Source organism: Delphinapterus leucas, chromosome 5 (genome assembly GCF_059928025.1).
Source record: "Delphinapterus leucas isolate spDelLeu-1000000601 "Yukka" chromosome 5, BTC_Dleu_Yukka2, whole genome shotgun sequence".
Taxonomy (NCBI): Eukaryota; Metazoa; Chordata; class Mammalia; order Artiodactyla; family Monodontidae; genus Delphinapterus; species Delphinapterus leucas.
The window spans coordinates 65,074,969-65,100,925 of NC_143133.1; the positions used below are offsets into that span (position 1 = coordinate 65,074,969).

General features: G+C 45.5%; 1 protein-coding gene across 10 annotated transcripts in view; it reads right to left on the reverse strand.

Moving 5' to 3' along the window:
* The window catches only part of APBB2 (amyloid beta precursor protein binding family B member 2), a 379,608-nt gene that overhangs the window by 54,037 nt on the left and 299,614 nt on the right, over positions 1 to 25,957 (reverse strand). For all 10 annotated transcript variants that reach the window (XM_089911829.1, XM_089911832.1, XM_089911826.1 and 7 more), the window contains 2 exons: positions 21,431 to 21,577; positions 18,197 to 18,324 (listed from right to left, as the gene is read on the reverse strand). In XM_089911829.1, the coding sequence (XP_089767955.1) occupies positions 18,197 to 18,324; positions 21,431 to 21,577 (275 nt within the window). The remainder of the gene's footprint in view (positions 1 to 18,196; positions 18,325 to 21,430; positions 21,578 to 25,957) is intronic.

Here is a 25,957-nt window from a genome sequence, read left to right on the forward strand (position 1 = left end):
TAGTTTCCTTGCCAATTACATAACTGTTTACTCTTCTTCACAGCCTTAATGTTATGAAGGCTTATTACCTATGGTACTTATCACTAAATACCAATATTTAGTAAATACTAAAATTTATTGGAATTCATGTACACTAACATATCAGGTTCTATATACTACTTTAGAAATGGAAAATATGAGGTCACCCCACTATGCACATCTGTATTTCTTGAAAGGAACAAAATGCAAATGAATATGTACTACATTACCTTCAAGCTTAACTGGCAGAGAGAAAAAACTTTCAAGTGTCTAAAAATGTAGGTACCACATCATGTTATACATCATTTTGGAGGAAGACATAGTACTCTGGCAATAAACTGCTCATCCCTGAAATGAAATAACCCTTCTAGGAAAGGATGATTAATTATTTAATAAACATTGTGTATTTTTAGATTCACTAAGAAAAATAAATGGGAGGAGCCAAAGAATGCCAGCAGCAACCAAAAGCTGGAAGAAGAGGCAAGGAATTGATTCTTCCCCAGGCTTCTGGAGGGAGTGGGATCCTGCCCACATCTTGACTTTGGCTTAATGAAACTGACTGATGTTGAACTACTGGCCTCCAGACTGTGAGAGAACAAATTTCTGTAGTTTTTTTTTTTTTTTTTTTTTCTTTGCGGTACGCGGTCCTCTCACTGTTGTGGCCTCTCCCGTCGCGGAGCACAGGCTCCGGACGCGCAGGCTCAGCGGCCATGGCTCACGGGCCCAGCCGCTCCGCGGCATGTGGGATCTTCCCGGACCAGGGCACGAACCTGCGTCCCCTGCATCGGCAGGCGGACTCCCAACCACTGCGCCACCAGGGAAGCCCTTCTGTAGTTTTTTAAGCCAGCAAATTTGTGATAATTTGTTACAGCAGCCTTAGATAAACTAAGACACTGACCTGCTGAATTCTAGCTGGGATTTTTGCTGTGTGGCCCCTTCAGCTTTGCTATGACCCAAACGCCAGGAGATATACCCCTATCCTGGTTATGAGCTTTCAACTCTTTTTCTGAAGCTTCCTTCTCCCCTCCCCTGTGTGATCCTCAGCACAAGTAAAAAAAAATTGCGGTGATCATATTAACAACCACAAGGAGTAGGAAAAACCGCTGGCCCAGGACTTAGAATTCATGGTTTCAGGTATAGCTCAATCCCTTTTATTCTGGTGCAACACTAAGCAAGTCATGTGCAAGTTCTGGGTCTCTTTCCTGATGTGTTAAAGGCACAATACCATGTCCTTTGGTCCCTGAAAAGATTAAAGGAGATAGTGTACACAGAGCCTTAAACTATAAAGCATTATATTAAAACATGGAGGGCTTCCCTGGTGGCGCAGTGGTTAAGAATCCGCCTGCAAGGGACATGTGTTCTAGCCTTGGCCCTGGGAAGATCCCACATGAGGTGGAGCAGCTAAGCTCGTGCACCACAACTACTGAGCCTGCGCTCTAGAGCTTGCCTGCCACAACTACTGAGCCCGCATGCCACAACTACTGAAGCCCGCGCGCCTAGAGCCGGTGCTCCGCAACAAGAGAAGCCACTGCAATGAGAAGCCCGTGCACTACAACGAAGAGAGAGAAAGCCCATGCACATCAACAAAGACCCAAGGCAGCCAAAAAAATTAATTAAAAACAAAACAAAACATGGAAAGAGTTCTGATTATTCTCCCTTCTCTCCTTACAATTAAAAGCATTTTTAAGCACCTAATATAAGGACAGCATCATGCTGAGTTACATACAAGGAAGTATAAAAACATGGTGCTGGCTATCAGGGAATTTATAATCTAACTGGGGAGACGAACACATTTACAACATTAAGTAACAACACAAGGTTGAAAGATTAAGTGCCACTAAAATCTACATGACTACGGAGATAAAAGAGATCATAGGGCACTGCAGTGATGTGAATATCCAGTCCCCTTCCTAGGGAAGTATATCTCCCCATCCCCTGAAGTCAGGCTTGGTAACGTAACTTTGCTTTGGCCAGTGAAATGTGAACAAAAGGGTTAAGTGTTGTTCCCAGGCAGAAATTTTAAGAGTCAATGCATCTTTTCCTCCTGATACCACGGCTGGCAATACTCTAGTCTAAATAGTGACTGTATCGTCTGCCTTGGACAAGAATGAGGACAATACTACAAGGAGCAGTACCTCCAGCCAACATGCCATGGACATTTAGTAGAATGAGGACTGTTACTGAGTCTTTTGGTTGTTACTGAAGAATAACCTAGCCAGTGCTGAGTGATGCAAATAGTGACAGAAAGGCTAACAGAAAAGGTGGGACCCTAAGCCATAAGGACAACAATGTCATCTAAAACTTGTACAGGAAACAAACAAACAAAAAACAAACAAACAAAAACTTGTATAGGGCTTGGTAGTTATATTACAAAGTGACAGAAAAGGTGGGACCCTAAGTCATAAGGACAACAGTGTCATCTAAAACTTGTATAGGGCTTGGTAGTTATATTACAAAGTACTTCATGGGACTTAAGAACTCATTTAATTACTTCCTATTACTATTCCACTTAGTACTGCCCATGAAGGCAGGAACCATGAAGTGCTTGTTCAGAGCTATATCCTTGGTGCCAAGCATAGTGGCTGACACATATTGGGGACTTAATACATGGGTGTCTACTAAGTTCCCAGAGAGGCAGATGGGACCATACAAGAGAGGAAGAAGGAGGGAGAAAAGAAATTCCACAGCTTGACACTTCACGGGAGGAATAAGGACGATATGGCCTTGGACATGATGAAAGCCACCTTGATAGATCATTTAAAAATACACAGGTACAATTATGGTTAAATTGTAAAGCTTAAAAAAAGAAAAATGGCGCCCCTTCCGGATGACGACAGCCATTTCTGTTCTCCTCCTGCCCTGATTAACATACCTCTTTGCTATAATCTGTTCTAACAGCATGACTTCAAGGCATAAGACAATGATTAACAACATTATGATTAAAAGTGACCCAAGATTTAAAGAGTTAAGATACACACCATCTTCTCTTTTTTTTTTTAAAGAAGCACTCTAATTCGTACAGTATAGACATATTAAAACCATATCTTTTATTTAAAAAATATTATCTCCCTTTTATTTCAACCCTTGACTTAGTGAATTTAACGAATAGGATTAGGCTTTATCTTTCTTTCTTTTTTTTTTGCTGTACGCGGGCCTCTCACCGCTGTGGCCTCTCCCATTGCGGAGCACAGGTTCCGGACGCGCAGGCTCAGCGGCCATGGCTCACGGGCCCAGCCGCTCCGCGGCATGTGGGATCTTCCCGGACCGGGGCACGAACCCGTGTCCCCTGCATCGGCAGGCGGACTCTCAACCACCGCGCCACCAGGGAAGCCCCCCCTATCTTTCTTAATAAATATCTTCTACAGTTTCTCCTGAGTCGAGCAACAACAACAAAACCCAAAGCAGCTCAAGCTAGAAGCTATATAGAGATAAATCAAAATATTTCCTCTAGGCAATAAAGGGGCACAGACAATTACTCTAGGCCACCAAATTTGCGGGGGGAAATATATTAAGAAATTCCACACCATCCATTAGACGTAATGCTTTTTAGTAATTGCTGTTTATCTTTGTAATGAGATCCCTGGTGGTGGAGAAAACTAGTCTGGTAAAGCAGGTACCTTAAGGGCTGAGGTGATTTCTGCGACACTATTATTCTCTAAATCCTGGAGAAAGCCACAAATGTCATTTGGATTGGTCAATAAATATTAATTGTCTGCAAAGATATATTTTAAAATTTGCTGTTCTTAAAGCCACCCAGGGATTGTACAGGGGGGAAAAAAAACACTCAAAATACTCCTCATTGCAAAATGCATAGCATTTACCAATTATTGAATAATAGGGAAATCAGAAAAAAAATCTGTATTTTAAACACTCTATTAGTTAATGGGGCATTACAGCTGGACTCTGTTTACTTAGTAAAATTTATATCCCATTTGCTTCCCAAAAGAATTAAATAGTTTACAATGAAAGGCACACATTCTATCAGGCTCTTAAATTAGAAAAGTAAAATTTGAAACCAGATGGAGGGAAGAAGTGAGTCTATAAATCAGTTAGGCTAAATATTAATTTGAACCACATTCAACCATTTCTGATCCACAAAAAAGGCAGTCATATAGTTCAGTCTATTATTATTACGGCAACTGAGGGTTTGATTTAACACGAAACTTCCTGGCCAAAAGGGAAAGGTGACAAAGTACGCAATTTTCACTGTAGGCCAAATTCTCTGAGAATTCACTGACTGCACTGAAAGCTATGCCTGTGAAAATACCACACTTTTCAGTGCAGGCACGGGGGTGGAGTGCCTGGCAAAGGAACATCTAAAAATAGAGATCTGTGATAACAGATTGTGATATAGAGTCATCATTCAGAATCCCTAGATCAGTGTAGTTCAGTGTTTTCTAATCTGGCGGGCTCCAGAAACACCACTGATTCCCTGAAGTTCATTGGTAGGAAGCAATTAATGTGTTTTATGCTCACCAAGTTTTAAGTGCAGGACAGCTTAGAGCCTTCAACAGCTAAGCTGTGTATTCGGGGCTCTCTGAGAGCAGGACGTTTCCTAACATTAATTGTCTGTGGAATCTTTTTAAATTTAAACACCAGGTATTAAGCTGGTAGAGTGTTCAGTTCAAAGACTTTTTGGAAAAGTTAACCAAAGATCAGTGTTATTCAAACTATAATCAATTAGTGGTCACAAACAGCGTTTTGAAAGTTAAATAGAACAGAGTGTAGCAAAGAAACAAATCAAGGAACAGAACACACTGCGAATGTAAGTAGTGTAAAACTTTTGTGTGAGCCAAGGAAAGAGAGAGAGGCGGGAGGGAGAAAATCTAGATCATGCCATAAACTGTATTTCTTACAGGTTAGGACAAAATAGCTTGAAAGCCAATGACACAGAAAAATAGATGACTATAAAGAATGTGGGCATTCACGCACAAATTTTTAAAAATCTAATAACTGTCCGTGCAAAATTTATTTTCACGTGGGTAGATACACACATATAATAATCAAGTTAAATAAAGCTTCTTCCTTCAGAGGTGCTGGGGTGTAAGTTCCCATAGGCTCTGGCTGTGCCCCAGAGGAGGGAACAGTCAGTTCAATCCAAGGAAACATAAAGGTCTCACCAGGAGGGTTTAGAAAATGAGCAGGCAGGAAAGGGCAGTGCGGGGGCAAGGGCACAAGCCGGTGCAGCTGGGCATGTGCACTTGGCCACCATACTGGACGAGAGGTGGAAGAGCCTGGGGAGGGGCAGCTGACTTAAGTATTAAGAGGCCAAAGCATTAGGGTCTGACCACTCCCTACATTTGGTGGGGGTAAGAGGACCCCCAAGTTGTTGACTGTGTAGCTGACTAGATGGCAGAACCATGAACCACACTGGACTAAAGGCAAAGGTGACTTGGCCATAGGTTAACCAAGCAGGCGCCACGCACACACGACTATCTACGGCCTTGTGGTTCGCCGTAAGGAGAGAAGCTTCTTTCATGAGGCAGCTGAACTCGTTGGAGTTCAGACAGATGCTTACAGATTTAGGAGCGATCTGTGCCCTCTTATCCTATCCCACTCCCCATTCCAGTTATGTCCAAAGGCAGATGGGGCAGGAGGGCTGCTGAGGGGTCAGGGCCAGGGACAATCAGACACTTTCGATCTGAACTAAATATCTATTTCACAGATTTGATAATCAAAGAAATGATACTGGTGCCTCTACTGGTGCTGTACGTAAAATTCCTGCAAAACTTATCCCATCGGCTGTCGTTCTCTATTTAGTTTGTCTCCTGGGACCGACCTGGTTTCGGTGCCCTCCTAGAAACATTTGGTTCTACTGGGCTACAGATTGAGACTTAGATTTTTCGGGCTTTGTTTCCAACACATTGATACTTGGGAGTTCTCCTTTATAAAGCGGGTGGCAAGAAAGGATTTAGAGATGAAGAGGCAGGAGCCACAAACAATTTTCCAGTTACAAAGGGACCCTCCTTTCTATCATGACCTGCCCCATTCTGGGCTGGGCGACTCAGGGGACGGGGCCCGGGTGCGTGAGCCCTACCTGAACGCGGATCTCCAATGGGCCAGGGTGCTCTGTGCAGGTAAAAAGGAGCCTTTGAAAACAGAGCTGGAGCCACTCACCCAAAGATGCAGACTTGGCAAGACAGGGGAGATGACTAGGCCTAGAGAAGCAATTAGAAGCACAAGGCACTGCCTGCGTAGAGAAAGGCAGTCCTCATCTGGTTGGCCCTTTCTACTCATGGCCCGCCCCCTGCCGCATGACTTGACAGCTCTGTTTGCCACGTCAGCAAGCCCTGTACTCAGCCTCCCCCAACCCCGGGCTCCTTCAGAGCCTGTAACTGGGCACCCCTAACCCCAGCCCATCCCACCCCAGTACTTTCAAACACTCCTTGCCCTCGGGCATGCTTCCGGTGTAAAATAACAGGTAGAATGACAAAATTTTCTATGTTTCATTTCTTACTCCCCCTACCATCCAACTTCTCCGGATATGCGAATGGCACCAGATCCAGTCTGTCACACCCACTCTTGTGTTCCTTTATTTATAATCTAAATGATTCTTCCTGGGTTTAGAGAGATTTACCCTTTGCACTGAAAATGAACTCCTTGGCTCACATATTTGTCATTTGGCCCCAAGCCTGACTTGGTATTTCCAATCTCTGGCCACTGCAACAAAGCCTGCCTCATTCTGCTCCCAGGACTTTTTTACCCTCAGAAATTGAGTCCTTGCCTGAGGACTCTGACTTTAATTTCTTTCTTTCTTTTTTTTTTTTTTTGCGGTACACGGGCCTCTCACTGTTGTGGCCTCTCCCACTGCGGAGCACAGGCTCCGGACGCACAGGCCCAGCGGCCACGGCTCACGGGCCCAGCCGCTCCACGGCATGTGGTATCTTCCCGGACCGGGGCACGAACCCGTGTCCCCTGCATCGGCAGGCAGACTCTCAACCACTGCGCCACCAGGGAAGCCCTGACTTTAATTTCTTAATTCTTGTTTTTGATTTCCTTTCTCTTCTTTACTTTTCTAAAGAGCAGTTCCCCAGGGCACTCTTTGGGAGCTGCCTAGAAAAGAAGAATTCCCAGTTGAAGTTATAATAAAGAAACAGGGCACCCAGTGCTGGAGCTCAAAGGTTGTGTGCCGCTAAGAGGGAAAACAGGGAACATAACTCGGTTTTCCTCCTGCTGAAGGAGAGAGGCCAGCGAGCTGGAGAAGAAGAGAAACGTGGGCTTCAGTGGGAGCTGGTGCAGCTCGTGCTGACACAGACAGGTATGACAGCAGCAGGAAGTCTTGGATCCCAAGTGACTGGACTGAAAACTCATTACAGGATAATTTTCATAAATTCTCACTTTTCTCTATTAAAAAAATAACTCCTGCATACACAATTCATTGCCAGGCTTTAATTCACAGCTGTGATACATAAGCACCAAGTCTCATTTAATAAGAGGGTTAGAAACACACTAAGCCACTTGGTTGGGGCAGGAAGAGGGGAGGTTCTAAACATCAGTGTTGGCCTTTGAAGAGGCATCACATCATCAGTCAAGACTCACAGGGAACCAACAACGGAAGAGTTTTAGATATTTAAAGTCAAAGACAAAATAATGCGAACCTCCCATGTTTTAAATTTTCTCCTGATTTTTTTTTTGCAGTACGCGGGCCTCTCACCGCTGTGGCCTCTCCCACCACAGAGCACAGGCTCCGGACGCGCAGGCCCAGCGGCCATGGCTCACGGGCCCAGCCGCTCCGCGGCATGTGGGATCCTCCCAGACCAGGGCACGAACCCGAGTCCCCTGCATCAGCAGGTGGACTCCCAACCACTGTGCCACCAGGGAAGCCCTCTCCTGATTTTTGTTTGTTTGTTTGTTTTTTGCGGTACGCGGGCCTCTCACTGCTGTGGCCTCTTCCGCTGCAGAGCACACGCTCCGGACGCGCAGGCTCACCGGCCATGGCTCACGGGCCCAGCCGCTCCGCGGCATGTGGGATCTTCCCGGACCGGGGCACGAACCCGTGTCCGCTGCATCGGCAGGCGGACTCTCAACCACTGCGCCACCAGGGAAGCCCTCTCCTGATTTTTATAATCTATTACAGTTGACCCAGGGTAATATTTCAAGGAAATATTAATTCTTAATAAAAGTATTGCCCCTGGGGACAATGCCTGACAGTTCTATGAAAGCACCTTCACATCTCTGCCATCCCAGCAAAAATCCCCACTGCAGATGGAGAGGCTGGGACACTAAGTCCCCAACACTAGTGCCAGGGAAGAACCATGATTAAATTGCACAGGGTGGGATTCCTATACCAGTATTCCTTCTCTTGACCAACCTGGCTCTCAAAAACTTGACATAATTCTATGTGGTGAGACTCCCTGAGTTCCACCCGATGTTCTCAAATTCGTCTTCTCCAGTAACCAACTGTGCACCATGATACTGTAATATAATAAGAAATATATATTTGGTTTTCGTCCATGATTCCTGACACAAAGCTTCCAAGACCCTTGTAATTTCCTGAGTGGCAGGAGCATCTTCTGTTATATTTGGTCTTAGACCCTGGTTCCTGACACAAGAGCTTTTAAAACGCTTGGACTCTCCAGAACGACAAGAGTACCTTTCTGCACATTAATGAGATGTCTGGGGGCCCTTACATAGCTTCAGCGTGAGGGCTGCTCCCAGAAAGACCAGGTTGTGATTAAAGGGTTGGAACTTACAGCCTCACCCTAACGTCCAGGGAAGGGAGAAGGACTGGAGATTGAGCTAGTCACCAACAGCCAATTATTTAATCAGTCAGCCTATGTAATGTAACCTCCGTAAAAAACCCTGAACCATGGGGTCAAGAGAGCTTTGGGGGTCGGGGGTCGGTGAACACATCCAGGTGCCAGGAGGGTGACATACCCCAAACTCCACGGGGACAGAAGCTGATAACCCTTCTGGACCTCACCCTTTGTGCTTCCTCATCTGGCTGTCCATTTGTATCCTTTATAAGCAACTGGTAATAGTAAGCAAAGTGTTTTCCTGAGTTCTGTGAACCGTTATAGCAAATCATTGAACCTAAGGAGAAACCTCCATGGGAACCTCTGATTTATAGCTGCTCTCGGGCAGATGTAGGGGTGGCCTGGACTTGTGGCTGGCATCTGAAATGGGGGCAGTCTTGTAGGGACTGAGCCCTTAACCTGGGGGCGGGGGAGGGGTCTGGGCTAACTCCTGTGTCAGAATGGAATTAAACTGTGGGACACCCAGTTGCTGTCGGCAGAGACCTGGAGAGTTGCCTGGTGTGGAAAACCGACACATTTGGTGTCAGAAGTGTTCTGTGAGTGAAATGAATCGGAGCTGCATTATGCTCTCCATCACTGGATTCACCAGGAAGCCCAAAATCTCAGACGATTGCATTTAAGTAAAAGAGTTCAAGGTGATAATCTGTGTACGAAAAACAGCGACTATCCATTCATCTGCGATAACGTAAAGCTTTTAGCCATTTATCAAACACTTAATCATTTGTTGAGTATATACAACAGGCCAAGTGACCAAATGATGCTTTGGGTTACAATAGTTACAACTTTTTCTGCTCTCTAAGACACGAATCCATGTCTGCGTGGGTCATTAGGCTTCTTCTCCGCTGACACTACTCTTACTTCTGGTTTCGGAAGGCTCTAAGTGTTCCAAGAAGATCGCAGTACTTTCAAGACCGACAGAGAATCACTGGAGCCTAGTATGATGGATCGCCCTCATGCTACATCCAGAATGGGCCATCCCTCACCTGGCTTGGGACTCAGGGGAAGCGTGAGATGGAAGTTGCTCAGGGATCATCATCAGAATTTTTTGCTGTTGACACGACAATCTCAAGCTCCCATGCTACACCGCCTGGTGCTGAAACATGCTTATGAGAAACAATGGATTATGCACTGAACCAGCTATCAAAACACAGGATGCGTTCTTCAGAAGAAACTGTTGTCTTCATATATCCACTAAGGAAGGATCGGCTTGAAGACACCCTCAAGGCATTCCTCTGAGGGAAACTTTTCTTAGACAATCACTTACAATGTCTTTCCTTACAGGTTATTCTACATTGAAAGTATTAGCAAGCATCCCAGCATGATTAATAGAAGGCAAGAAGGCCACTTCTATAGAGATAAAATATAACTATGGTGTCAGTCAGCAGAATGGTCAAGTAAATCCTGATGTCTCTGCTTATCATGTGTCTATATTAAAAAGAAATTAGCTCTAGAGGTCAAGATAATACTGGAACATAGGGAGAGAATTACTGCTCTCTCCCTGAAGACCTTTCTCCCTGAGGCAAGGCAGCATATACCTTAGATTAAACTGTTATCAGATCTTGGGATTCCATCAATCTTTCATTACTGGCTGGCTCAGAGAGCCCTCTGACTACATGTCATTAGGAAGCTCTCCATCCTCCCTGTGAAGACTCGCCTCCCTCCAACACTCCTAGGAAAATAAACAGCGGCAAAGGGAAAATAGAGATAACTTTCAATTAGATCAAAAACCAAGAGGCCCAGGACTTCCCTGGTGGCGCAGTGGTTAAAAATCTGCCTGCCAATGCAGGGGACATGGGTTCGAGCCCTGGTCCGGGAAGATCCCACATGCCGTGGAGCAACTAAGCCCGTGCGCCACAACTACTGAGCCTGCGCTCTAGAGCCCGCGAGCCACAACTACTGAGCCCGCGAGCCACAACTACTGAAGCCCACGTGCCTAGAGCCCGTGCTCCGCAACAAGAGAAGCCACCGCAATGAGAAAACCATGCACCGCAACGAAGAGTAGCCCCGCTCGCTGCAACTAGAGAAAGCCCGTGCGCAGCAACGAAGACCCAACGCAGCCAAAAATGAATAAATAAATTTATTTTTAAAAATGTGGATATTGAAAACATTAAAAAAAAAAAACAAAAAACCAAGAGGCCCACTATTTCTAAAACCCTGTCACCTAAAACAGAACTGCCCTTTATCACTGGCAACTTCCACCAATTTAGAAAGGACGTCTCCTTGGCACACATGCTGTTGTGTCACCACAGTGTGCAAAGCTGCACATAAAGAACAGCTCCACTCGCTCTCCCGAATGCCCTCCTCTGGGCAGGCACGCCCTCACGCTGCCTCCTTTAGTCAGTGCTAATTCCATTTAAGGGTCAACTCGGGGGGCGTGCAGGCAGGAGACAGGAACCACATCAGTTACTGGGACAGAAAGGTCATTTAAAGGCCTGTAACTACAAAACTAAAAAGGGAATAGGAAGAAGTTATCATGGAGGCAGCAACTGCAAGAGGGGGCTGTGACCTGGAGGGTGGAGAGAACAAAGGGCAGAGGTTGGAATTATCAAAACCTAGAAGCTTGGAGAAGCCCCATGGTGCAAAACCTCTGACACTGAGGAGGTGGTGCTGCTGGGCTGGTGTCTCTAGACTTGAAGCAGGGTGGGGACTCAGACCTTTAAAGAGGGCACCCCAGCCAGTGGCACTGGTGGCTCTGAAGAAGGGGAATGATGAACGGTTCTGCATTTCTGTGAGTGCTGGGAAAACTGCGTGAGAACTGACACGACGGGATGAAGAAGTTGTTCCAGGATGATGCTCACAGACACAGGAAGCAAGTTCCTTTTTCTTCCTCAAGCCTTGCAGCCCCCTCTAGTCAGAGTCTAACAAGCAGCAAACGAGAGAAGCAGAAACGTTTTTGCAGAGTCCCAGCTCCGGTCTCACAAAGCGAGCAGAGAAGGGTGGGTTTGGAGCTGAGGGACAGCAGCTTAATAACTGGCACAGGAAACAATAGGTCACAGGCTGGGAACACTGAGGTGATTCCTTTTCAGACTGTGTCAGAGGCTAGTTGTTTCACCTCATCTTTTTTAATAGAGGTGTTAACTTGGCAATTGTTGGCCCAGCTAGAGACTCCATTTCCCAGAATCCCTTGCAGCTGCATATGGCCAAAGGGATATGAACAGAATGTGGGCATAATGTTACGTGTGCATGTTCCAGGTCCCCTTCAACCTACAGACAAGTCCCCTGGCTGGTCAGACTAGGAAGACACTGGAAGGATGGCAGAACAGGACTTGCCTCTTCCACAGACTTCCTACAGAAGCCACAATGACTGCCTCATTCTATTCTGAATGCATGTTACTGTAAATGCTCTTTCTGGAAAGAACCAGGCCATACTGGGTCCTCCACATTTGGGTCCCCTATTCTTTTTTTCCTTTCCTTTAAAAAAATTTTTTAATACATTTATTTTATTTATTTTTGGCTGTGTTGGGTCGTCGTTGCTGCACACGGGCTTTCTCTAGTTGCGGCGAGCAGGGGCTACTCTTCGTTGTGGTGCGCGGGCTTCTCATTGCGGTGGCTTCTCTTGTTGCGGATCACGAGCTCTAGGCACGCGGGATTAAGCAGCTGTGGCTCATGGGCTTCGTTGCTCTGTGGCATGTGGGATCTTCTCAGATCAGGGCTCAAACCTGTGTCGCCTGCACTGGCAGGCGGATTTTTAACCACTGTGCCACTAGGGAAGCCCATTTTTTCCTTTTTAAAACAACCCATTAAAGATGGAAAAACCATTTTCAGCTCGGGGCCATATTTTGTCAACCTCTGCTTTTAATTCACACCTGTGGTTTCATCTCCCCAAGGAAAGAGACCAGGCCTCGAGTGCAGAGTTCTCCGTCTCCCTGCTGACACCAGGTTATTTGAGACCATCCATTATCTCTTGTCAGATTAACAGAGGAGCTCCTATTTGGACAGAGGACAAATTCCAGGAGTCTGTCTTTGCCCTGTCACAACTAGACGGGTCACCTAAGGCAAATCATCCCCTTCTGTCCTCAGTTAATCTCTAAAATAAAGAGGTTGAAAGACAGTGGTTATGAAACCACCTTTTACATTTGAAAGCCTACAAGTTACAGTTTTGCATATTCTGACTAACCTCAGTATTACAGCCAGGATGCCCATGCACCCCCCCAACCCCATCCCAAAATTAAGCAGTTTTTTCAAAAGAATCAACACAGAACAACACTGGCAGGAAAACGAAAGCATGAACTATGTGTGGCAGTAGACTTCTAAAGCAGCTTAAAACCAGGGGCTTGGGCTTCCCTGGTGGCGCAGTGGTTGAGAGCCCGCCTGCCGATGCAGGGGACACGAGTTCGTGCCCCGGTCCGGGAAGATCCCACATGCCGCGGAGCGGCTGGGCCCGTGAGCCATGGCCGCTGAGCCTGCGCTCTGCAACGGGAGAGGCCACGACAGTGAGAGGCCCGCGTATCTCAAAAAAAACAAAAAAACCAAAAAAACCCAGGGGCTTGGTGGATAAAACCAGTTGGGAATATCCCAAGAGAAAACGAAAAAAATATTCAGTGCACTTGAGACTTACTATGTTATTTAGATAAAAGTTCCTGAGATCTTAACCAGATAAAACAGTTAAGTCAAAGATAAACAATGGGAAATTTATGAATAATCTATCACACAGTAAGATTTTATTAAAAATTGTTCATCAAAAGCAGAAAAGAGACACATAAAACACCTTCTCAGAAGAGAAGTTCTGCTACACAAACTATAAGCACAAACAGTATCACAGGGTCAACATTTAACCTGCATAAGAAAGTGCTTTTTAAAAAGCGCTTGTGCACAATGGCTGTGATGGCTGCTTTTAATTATAAAGGAATTTTACCTTCATTAGAGCAGGCCCAGTGAGGTCTCCACTTATAATGGTTATTTATTACAAGGAATTCCAAGTTTTCCTAAAGACAAAACCAGCAATCTAGTGTTGCCACTAATTTAAATTAATGAGTTTATTGACCAGAGCAGCGTTTCCCAAAGTGTGTTCCGTGAGACTGCATTTCCATGAAGAAAAGGGTTCCAGTCCACATCAGGACAGGAGAACCTCCGAGAGGGTCCAAAGCAAAGGGGCCTGATGCACTTGGTTTAACCCACTTTCCCAACTGACCCTAGATCCTTTTTTTTTTTTTTTTTTCCTTTCAAGGAAAGTCTATGAACATTTGACCTGATTAGTGCTCCATGGTACACCGACCTGGGAAATCCCACTTATGGGGTCTGAAACCCTGGACTATACCATCCACCCACTTTCCTTCCTCATGGGAAACAGACAGGATTAGCAGATTCTATTGCCTATTGGCAATGTACAGAAGGATCTGTGTGCCCCTTCCCTTACCTGTCACAAGAGGCAAGGAAAGTCCCAGTTTAAAGTCTCCTATGTTCAGAAGTTATGTCTGCTTGCTCTTGATATCTCTTTAAAAGAATAAGGAGAGTGCTGCTTTCCAGGGCTGAATGAATAAATAGGAGAGCTGTGGCCGGATTAGCACAGCCCCTGAAATTGTTGTGAAATCCCTCCCACCCCATCCTTGGAAGGGCAGCCTGCAGGTCCGTAAAGACAAGATGAGAGATGGCACTGTGGTCACCCGCCCCAGTCACTGGCGGCAAAATGCCAGTTCTAAAACCCAGGGCCTCCTTCCCACAGGGGTGGAAGCAGAGCAGGTCAATCTGGGTGCTCCCTGGTGCTGCCTTTGATTGGAAATACAAGGCTCATGAAACCCCTTTCACCAGTCCCATCTCTGGGAGCCTTGACATTTATCTCACTGTGATCAAAAGGAACCCAAGTAGGAGGAGGGAGCCCTCCCTTTGCCTGGCAGTAATGCACATGGGCTCCAAGAAATGCCATAATAAAGGCAGGCGTGACTCTCAAGAACAAGATAAAAACTTTAGCCTAGTCCTGCAACCACCAGCACCCCACAGAGAACCAACGTCTGATGCGATGGCGACTTCTCAGCCATTCATAATAAGAAGCTTCTCCAAATCAACCTGGGGGATTGGTGGGGTGTGTCACAGCTGGATCATCCACTCACCCAAAGTAAACTTACTCCATAAGGAATTTCTTCAGAGCAAATCAAATCCACTTGAAAGCCTTAAGAAAATGCTAAACCCAAAACAACTTTATAAATCCTGAAATTACATGGCTCAGTGAAGCACTCTGAATTTCAAGACAGACTGTGCCCTTCAAGCCTCTGGTATACATACTTTTCATATTCATTTTAACCACATCAAGAAATTCCCTAAGAGATTCCATTTTCTCGGCAAGGGAGGTTACAAAAGAGAATGTGAAATGGACTCATTTTCTCAAGCAAAATGAAACACTTTTATGTTTTATTCATGCAAAGTGTAAACTCCTTTCCTTTGCAGCATTACAAATTGAATTTGCTCTTGTAAATTGCTGTAAGAAAAAAAAAAAGGAATCAAGAGCAAAAGAAAGTATTAAAAGAAAAAGAAGCAGGAATACAAAGGCCTTCTTTTAGAGGATGAAAACTCAGGGGTCCAGTGGGAGAAATACAACCTTTCACTGACAAACATACGTTTTTATTTACTGTTTCTAAAAGCAATCTAGGTCAAGGGCCCCCAACCACTACATGAGCTTTCTGAGGTCCTGACAGCTGATGCAGAACCCTCAGCGTATTCTAAATTACACTTATCTGCTAACATTGAGTAAGAATAAGAAATGGTTTAAAAAACATGAGTGCGCTTCCCTGGTGGCGCAGTGGTTGAGAGTCCGCTTGCCGATGCTGGGGACACGGGTTCGTGCCCCGGTCCGGGAAGATCCCACATGCCGCTGAGCGGCTAGGCCTGTGAGCCATGGCTGCTGAGCCTGTGTGTCCGGAGCCTGTGCTCCGCAACGGGAGAGGCCACAACAGTGAGAGGCCCGTACCGCAAAAAAAAAAAAAAAAAAAAAAAAAAAAATGAGTAACTCAGCCCACATTTCAAAAACATAATGAAGGCAAGGTAACCTAATTTACACTGATATCACTGGGTGGCAAGGGGAGTGGCTCTTCCTGCTTTGTAGGACAACTGAACTCTGTCTGAAACAGCCTCTCGCCCTCTGTTATCAATGATAAACTGTCCTCGAAACCTCCCTGAGGTCTGACCCCTCCCTCATCCTCCCTGTCTTTGAAAGGAAGCCATGTAATTAGCTGTCTCTGCTAGTGGATGTTGCTTTAACGAATCAAGAGCTAACATTCATTAAGCATTTTCCACATCCCCCGTCAGTGGGCCAGTTACTATACACACAGAGGCACATACATACACGTGCTCTGTCATCCTTATTATCACCCTCGTTTCACAGATGAGAGAAAACTAAGCTCAGGGCTTGAATAATTTTCTCAATTGGAATTTTTTTTTTTTTTTTTTTTTTTTGCGGTACGCGGGCCTCTCACTGTTGTGGCCTCTCCCGCTGCGGAGCACACGCTCCGGATGCGCAGGCTCAGCGGCCATGGCTCACGGGCCCAGCCGCTCCGCGGCATGTGGGATCTTCCCGGACTGGGGCACGAACCCGTGTCCCCTGCATGGGCAGGCGGACTCTCAATCACTGCGCCACCAGGGAAGCCGTCAACTGGAATTTAAATCATATTTTCTCCCTGAACAAAGAGCATTTGGCCTTACTTTAAAGAGTTGGGGTGAACTGAAAACCTCATCGATGAAATCCACTCACAAGCTAACCTTAAAAATACACAACCCCATCCAGTTGTACACGTATATCATGATCTTCACCTTGGCTCCTGTCTTGAAAACAAACTTGGAGGACAGGAAGTAGGGAAGGATCAAGTATCTTACACTCTTCCATCAAGGCTAAATGTTTTTAATGATACACGAACATCCTCAGATATTTTCCTCTGTAAAATTAATCAGTTCACGCCAATGCATCAACTCCAGTGCTCCAGCTCTGCTAAGCAATTGAATGACAGGTGTGGATGCATAATCTATCCACTCATTTCCCCCCAAAGCACCTGGTCCAGCTGTCACCGTTCATCACTGTTACAAAAGCTCAAAGACACAGCTGTGCTCCCACGAAGGTTTATCCAATCAGCTGTCAGAGGACATTGCAGCTCTCTCTTTTGCAGACCATTTGTCACCTGTGATTCCAGCAAAAATGCTTGTTCTTTGATGAATGCTTAACCACTTTCCTTTCAGGCTTAGGACTTGGAACTGAATCAAAAAACTATCAAATCCACTACTGCCCATCTTTGGGAGACAAAGGATGGCGAAGCCAAGGCAGAGCCACCTAGAGGATCCCATGACCCAATAAGCCAGGATGCCCAGGAATGGAGCCACCCCAGGGGAGCAGTCTCTCTGTTGTCTGGGATTTTCAGCAGCTTCTGCAATGCTCTTGCCCCTTTTCAACAGAGCAATAAATAATCATCCTATAGCTTGTCCTAAATGCTAGGAGATCCTCGGGTATACCTCGAGAGTTGACAAAGATTAATTTAATTCAAGAGTTAGATGCATTTCATGTAGCCCAATTACTTAATAAAGTATGATGCCTGTGATTACTGTCACTTTATTAGTTAGAATATGTACTTGAAAATCAGAACTTCCTTGTTTCCAGTCACTGGAGAGCAAAAAATTCACAACACACCTATTAAGAAGTACTTGCTGGCAATGACAAATATTCAGTAGAATTTCAGAAAAATACACATTGACTGGAACTTTGGTATGACCAGACATTTCAAACGTTAAAAGAGTTCAGCCATCTTCAAATCCCAGAAGCTCCTTATGACCTAAAGCTTGCGATCTGGATAAACAACAAGGTCCTGCTGTATAACATGGGGAACTATATTCAGTAGCCTATGATAAACCATAATGGAGAAGAATATGTATGTCTATGCATAACTGAATCCCTGTACAGTTATACTGTACAGTGTGAATTTTGCTGTACAGCAGAAATGAACACATTATCAATCAACTATACATCAATAAAACAAACTTAAAAAAATAATAAAGCATGTGATTAAAGGCTGTACAACCTCTCCCTTCCAACAAGCCCTCTACAAAGAAAATACCAATAGCAGAGCATCTGAGATAGCTGAGACTCAACTTTAAAACAGACTGCAGAGAAGACAAAAAAAAAATAAAAAAAGGTGGGAGTTCAGAAAGCCTGGATGAGTAGGGAACTTAGATGAATGAGGATGAGCGGCGGTTGGGGGAGAAATACATGGAATCCGAGGCAGGATCCAGAGTTGACAAAAGGTTTGAGGTACAGAACGGAAGGGGCTCGGAGGGTTGACGAGGCAGGGATAGAGATGTGCTTTAAGTTTTTACATTTCTATAGAGAGTCTACTGTCAAGTTTCATATTCAGCAACATGCAGTAACAGTGAGGCCCCGCTTCAGGGTTAAGCTAAAACTGGGGCACCGGGTGAGGTGACAAAGGACAGCGCCGGCCCGGGGCACTCACCGGCCGTTGTCGCGGCCCACGCCCCACACGCGGATGCTGGCGATGGGCTGCGTGTGGAGCGCGCTGTGGTCCATGGGGTCCACCAGGCTCAGCGTGTCGTTCTCCAGGACCAGGTACATGTCCTTCCCCTGGGAGTCAACAAGAAGACAGGTTACCTTCCTCACGAAACCACACGTCCTCGGGATGTCTGTGGCTACCTGGGGGTGTCGGTTCAACGATCAAAAATTCACCCTTGTCATTTGTTCTCCTAAGGGAGAAACATCCCCTCCTGATTAAAAGATTCATAAATCTTTCACCTTCCCCTCACGTGCCCAATTTCTCTCTCCTTCTCCAAATCCTCTGAAATGTGTCCCTAGCCTGCTTTCTAGCTGGCTCTTATCTTTAATTATTTACACTTTGAATCTTTACTCTAAGAGAAAAGGCTCACGGCGGGTTCCCTGGAGAATCTGGCCTCTTACTGACTCCAAGTCTGTCATCTTCTCACAACCCCTCTGTCCCCATTCCCTCCCCTCTGGCCAGACCCTACCAGGCATCCCCTTGACGCCCTTCCCAGGTCCACAACATGTCCGTCTCTTCTCAACTTTTACACCACTTCTCCTCTGTGTGATCCGGCTGGTAAATAGCAGGCACAGCTTTGTGACACTTCTCAGGGCCACAACAGCTAACGCTGAAGTGGCTTTATCACATCTCAGATGTTATGCGACGGGCTTCAGGTTCCTCGGCTCATGAGTGCTCTAACTTGCCTCACAGCTTGGTTTTATTACCTGTGATTAGCGGATGGGAAAACTGAGGCTTATAGGTTAATTTAAGTAACCTGCTCACGGCCTAACACAGAAGCCGCGAGGCCTTTAGCTGCGCATGTGCTGTTGTGATACCAACACGGGGGAGGCTGAGGTTTCTTGCATCACTCTTCAGGTTTTCAGGTTTTGGTCTCCTGTCTCCCCACATATTGGCTCTTTGAGGGTAGGAATGCTAGGCCATCCAACTTCACTCCCCTTGCAAATCCTCAGGCATAATTTTAAGAAACTATTAAACTGTCCACTGAAGGTCACAGTCAGCCCAGATGCCGTGGCGTGGACGCTAGGGCGGTCTAGCAAGGCAGCACAGTGAGGCTTCCTGGCAGATCTTCAAATCCAAAGCAGGACAGATGCTCCTTGGTCTGGTTTTTGAGAACGATATTTTAGGTCCCCATCAAAGGTTCTCAGAGTAAACACAAGCCTGCTGCCGAAGTGGCAGACATGGGTGTTTCAGTGCCTCTGCTAGTCAATGTCTAAGCCAAGCGTCTACAGATGAGATCCAGGATGAGCTGAAATCATCCCCCTACCCTGCACTGAGCTGGGTGGTGCATTTCTTTTGGATTGATTCAGCTTGGAAACCACAACTGGTCCACACAAAGGCAACACAGGCCATCTTCGTCAATGACCTCTGTCGACAGTCATCGTATTACTGGACAGAAGCGGTGACAGCTGCCAGCTGGTCATCTGAAGTGAGAATGGTTGGCTGAGTGTGCACTATCCCTGAATGAAAATGCATCGTGGCTTCTGCTGAGTTCATTAGGCACACTCGTGTCTTCCCATATGTGCCCTTTCCCTTTTCTCATGAACACTCAGCAGCTCCTGGTTGACCACTGTAAAGTCTTGCTAATTGGTCTTTGTAACCCAAACGACCAATGCTTATGCAGGTGTCATCTAAAGATGGGACACTCATCTGAAAGTCATGACTTTATTTTCAGTCAGCCGATCAACAAACCTTTAAGGAGTTGTGCTGTGCGTGGTGAGGCATGGCAAAAAGTCACAGCTCATAACCCTAAACACTGAGCTGTACTTTATATACTATGAACTAGAAACACTGCTTGAAGAATTTATCGTTTCAGAAGAAGAGGAAAGAACTGAGAAAAATAGGAATGGCCTAGCGGGGGCTAACTAGGTGGGAAGGCATAGCCGATTTTCAGGCATTGCTGGCCCATCCAAAGCTTTCTTTCCTGCTGGAATCGTGCCAATTGGAGATTCCTTTAGAATCTTAACTTAGCTCTTCTAAATACCTGGTGGTATTCATTAGTCTCTCAAACAGCAGTATAGATTACGCCAGCCGTCCTTCTAAATCCTAGCTGAGATCTATGCCTTTGGTACAACAGCATTTTGAATGAAGGAGAGAGAAGACAGATGGATAATTTGGTGGGAGAAATAGGCCTGGGTATTGGAAAGGTAATGCAGTGAAAGGATAATAGAGGCAAATACCAAAAAAGTGTCCTTTTCTTGGCAGGAGAAAATTCTTCCTCCTCTCCCCCCATGCCTGGGATCTAAAAATCTGGTTGGTGATGCAGCTCAGCCCCATTCTAAAGCAGATGGACGCTACCATGCGGAGCCTTGGGAACCTAGCTCCTGTTATGACAGTGCTGCTAGGACAAAAGGTGACAGGGGCTCCTAAGAGCCCAATCAAAAAGCAAACTTTCGCTGCCAATGCTCTTAACTGGGGACTGATCAAGTAGAGTGGATTCACGCGGACCACTATCTCGTGGTGCTCCCAATGTGCTTGTTGTACAGGTCTCGGAGCTTGGCAGGAATATGGCTTTTCCAATTTCATGTGATTTTTATACAAATTTGGTATTTTTACTCATTACTTTCCTTTCTGAAATGATCTCAACTAACATTTCAGACTGGAATTGTTTTGTTCTTCACAGTAAGAAAGAATACACAGGTATCAATTCCAAGACTCACGTACGAGGTGGATTTTCAGATCACAAATAAAGAAGACTGTATTATAAAAGGATGATGCGTCAACTTTTAGAGAAGGGGCAACAACATTTTGGGGTGTATACGTGGGGGTCACGTTCCCCTTTGAGAATGTACTTTGAGAGAGGTATGGGTCTTCTTCCCAGAAAACTGCTCTTGTAGACTGGCACATCCAACTATGCATGGAGGTTAGGGGGTTTCTGGGCCCTTAAGTCCATCCGTGGATCCTTGGGGACTCAGGATACCAAAGTAGATCCTGTCATTTAGACACCGAGAAATGCCCTTTCCCAGGGCCCCAGTCCTCAACGGGCTCTGGCAGGGCTAATAGGTAAATCACAGGTCCATCATGTCTACACCAGCTGCCTTCATGGGAAAGTGACCCCGATAAATACCTTCATCAGCCCTCACTACCAAATCTCTCGGCTCTCAGAGCTCTGGGGTTTCGTGAGGAGCAGTGGAATGCAAGCAAGTCTGCCATTAATGATTTTCACCTGTTACTTACCTCTCCCCAAATGCCGACTGTATCACGGATGTCATTTTTGCAGTAAGAAAGCTGCCTGATGCAGTTGTTGACGGCAACACTACTCTTGCCAGGGGCGAGGTCCTCCTCTGCCATTTCCACCCACCCCAGAGAGCGTACAGCAAAACACTAGGAGGAAAGTCAGAGAACAGGAGATTACTCACTGGCCACAGGTCAACGTACCTTAAAATCCTCTACAAGATGTACTCAATGCGTCTTTAATTACTACAAAATGTTCAATCATCTAATTTAGCAACGAATCCTAGATTGTTGGACAATTAAATTGTGGCTCTTTTTTGCTATTAAAAAAATGTAGTAGGACTTCCTTGGTGGCGCAGTGGTTAAGAATCCACCTGCCAATGCAGGGGACAGGGGTTCGAGCCCTGGTCCGGGAAGATCCCACACGCTGCGGAGTAACTAAGCCTGTGTGCCACAACGACTGAAGCCCACGCACCTAGAGCCCGTGCTCCGCAACAAGAGAAGCCACCGCAATGAGAAGCCCGTGCACTGCAACGAAGAGGAGCCCCCGCTCGCCACAACTAGAGAAAGCCCGCGTGCAGCAACGAAGACCCAATGCAGCCATAAATAAATAAATAAGTTTAATTTTAAAAAAATGTAGTAATAACTATCTTCTTGCCTAACTTTCTCTGTGTGTGTGTGTGTGTGTGTGCTTGTGAGTGTGTGAGTGTGTTCAGGTTTTTTTTCTTAGAACAGATTACTAGAAGTAGAATTACAGGGCTAATGGGTATAAACATTTCTAAGCACCTTTATCTAGTATAAGGCAGGGTTTTTTTTTTTTTTTATAGTAAGAAATGTAACCCCTGTGAAATTTGTTACTTGTTAAGCACCTGGGAGAAAGAATTAGCTACATGTTTGTCACTTGTTTCTAATAACAATGAGGCAAAATGTATTCTCTAATAACCAGAAATGAAAAAAAAAAAAAAAAGAGGAGAGAAAATGTGCTTTCATGATAATAGGTCTTAGCATTTGTTACTAGCACCAAATCCTGAAAGCCTGCAGAATGGACGGACTTGTGAGATACCTTAGAGCACAAATTCCATTTATTCTTTTATCATTTAGAGATATTTGATTTGAGATCACACTCCTTGTTTTCCTTTTAAAAGTTCAGGTGTTCAATTTTAAGAAATATAGAAAGTATCTTATCCATCTTATAACAAGCAAAAAATCCAAAAATTTATAAAGAAAGAAGTTCCTGGGACATACAAGGGTGATCTGGCTAGAGCATCTGCCTAGCTGTTAATCACCAGGTTTACCAGGTGGCTGGAACTGCGGTTTCTCACCGCGACCTGTGACCCGGGTCTCCTCTTGAGCTGCACATCAACTGAAGAGGCCACCTTTTAAGGACAGGAGGGCAGATAAGGTGCCACACTTCTGTGGAGCCAACAGGCTGTTTCTCAAAGAGTGTCTTCTGAAGTTCCCCAAAGTGAACTTCATAATACAATGAAGAAATGCAGCCAACTGTCCCAAAGTGACCACATTCATTCTTGTTCAACCTTCTCTGTTTCAGACCCCACACCCAGACTTGGTGCCTCCTTCCTGAATTGCTAATCACACTTTCTCAGGGGAAAACAAAACACGAAAAGACCAGAGACAACCCGGTTACGCTAACGGAAGGTGGATCCTCACGTCCTAAAGGGAAGGACCGAGGTACCTGTGTCACCGCCCGGAGTGGAACGTTTCCTGCTCACTGACGGTGCACACGATGCCTTTTACAAATACACCAAAAAGAGAAGGTCATCCCTACAACAACCGCGAAAGCTACTCAGGACCCTGTGTCCTGAGGAAAGGTTCTGGGAGATGTCCTCACATTTCACGTGCTCATGTGTTTCTGTTGGAGAGAAACTGTCCAAGGGGAAGAGGATGTCACAGGTGCAAGGGCAGCCCCTTGCCCAGAACTTCACCGGGCTCACAATGCCACAACCCAGCCCTCCCCCGTCATTTTCATCTTGTTACGTACCACCCTGTAATGGAAAAACTCAGCTTTTCCACCTTTACCAAAGCACCAGTAGGGTGTCCGAGAATTCAACTCAATTCTGACACCATCCACCTGGAGAGAGCGTCAGATCCTGCAGGTTAAGGGCTCAGTTCTACAAGACTGTCCCCCCAACAACTGCCCGCCCCACCTCCTGCCTCCACCAACTTCACATGCCAACCCCAAGTCCAGGGTGTCGCCTGTACTTCTGGCCGACCAGCTATAGATCGAGGTTCGGATGACCCCCTTCTTGAGTTCATTAAATTTGCTAGAGTGGCTCACAGAACTCAGAGAAACACTTTGTATACCAGATCACTGGTTTATTATAAAAGGACATAACTCAGGAATAAAGAGCCAGAGGGAAGAGATGCACAGGGCAAGGTATGGGGAGAGGGCCCGGAGCTCCCATGCCCTCCCCAGGTGCCACTCTCCCCAGGCTCCACGTGTTCGCTGGCCTGGAAACTCTCTGAACCCTGCCCTCTGGGTTTTGTGGAGGCTTCATTATATACGTGCGACTGATTAAGTCACTGGCCACTGGTGGCTGAACTCAACCTCCAGGCCCTCTCCCTTCCCTGGAGGTGGGTGTGGAACTGGAAGTCCCAACCCTCTAATAAAATGGTGGGCTCCACTGGCAACTAGCCCCCATTGTTAGGTGAGTTCTAGAAGTCACCTCATAGGTATTTAGTCATTTAATCCTCTCCTCAACCCTGTGAGGTCAATACTAAGTTACTGTACCCATTTCATAGAAAGGAAAGTGAGTGAAGCACAAGGCTGATAAGCGGTGGACCCAGGATGCAAGTGAGGCAGTGCGACTTCTGCGCCCTCACTCTTAACCACTCTGCCATATGCCTGAGAGCTTGCTGGAGGGACAGCATCCGATGGGGCTGGGTCCACAAAAGAGGCACAAGAACACAGCCAGTGGTGTCAATACAGTTTGAGTGTACCTGGCCCAAGAGCAGGGACAGCCTAAATTATAATCTTAGCTCTGACTTACAGGTACTGTGATCTTGGCCATATAACTTACAGAGTCCCAATTTTTTTCTTATTTGCAAAAATGGGAATAATAATGATAGCTAACTCAGAGGGTTCTTACAAGGAGAAAACAACATAATACAGGCAGAAAACCTAGCACACAGAAAACACTCCATAAGCATTGCTGAGTGAAAGAGCAAATGAATATAGTGTCACATACATCTTAAAAGGAGTCATCAAAGGGGGAAAATGAAAGGAGATTTGAAATCAGCGTGACCCTATGCTCCAATTATCCTCAGGAGGGTTCTGATTTATCTTTGTTGCTCTGGAAAAATTATTAAGAGCAGCTCCTTTTACTCTTAAAAGCGTCCTAATTTGTATAATAAATTATTATAATTACTCTAGCCAAAATTCCAGTGATGAATCTGGTAAAGTTGCAGGATACAAAATTAATGCACAGAAATCTCTTGCATTCCTAAACACTAATGATGACAAATCTGAAAGAGAAATTAAGGAAACACTCCCATTTACCATAGCAACAAAAAGAATAAAATACCTAGGAATAAACCTACATAAGGAGGTAAAAGACCTGTATGCAGAAAAACTGTAAGATACTGATGAAAGAAATTGAAGATGATACAAACAGATGGAAAGATACACCATGCTCTTGGATTGGAAGAATCAATACTGTGAAAATGACTATACCACCCAAAGCAATCTACAGATTCAATGTAATCCCTATCAAATTACCAATGGCATTTTTTACAGAACTAGAACAAAAAATCTTAAAATTTGTATGGAGACACAAAAGACCCCAAATAGCCAAAGCAGTCTTGAGGGAAAAAAACGGAGCTGAAGGAATCAGGCTCCCTGACTTCAGACTCTACCTACAAAGCTACAGTAATCAAGACTATGGTACTGGCACAAAAACAGAAATATAGATCAATGGAACAGGATAGAAAGCCCAGAGATAAACCCACGCACTTATGGTCAAAGGAGGCAAGGATATACAGTGGAGAAAAGACAGTCTCTTCAATAAGTGGTGTGGGAAAACTGGACAGCTACATGTAAAAGAATGAAATTAGAACATTCCCTAACACCATACACAAAAATAAACTCAAAATGGATTAGAGACCTAAATGTAAGACGGGACACTATAAAACTCTTAGAGGAAAACATAGGCAGAACACTCTTTGACATAAATCACAGCAAGATCTTTTTTGATCCACCTCCTAGAGTAATGGAAATAAAAACAAAAACAGGGCTTCCCTGGTGGTGCAGTGGTTGAGGGTCCGCCTGCCGATGCAGGGGACACAGGTTCGTGTCCCGGTCCGGGAAGATCCCACATGCCGCGGAGCGGCTGGGCCCGTGAGCCATGGCCGCTGGGCCTGCACATCCGGAGCCTGTGCTCCGCAACGGGAGAGGCCACAGCAGGGATAGGCCCGCGTACCGCAAAAACAAACAAACAAACAAACAAAAAAACAAAAACAAATGGGGCCTAAAGAAACTTAAAAACTTTTGCAAAGCAAAGGGAAACTACAAAC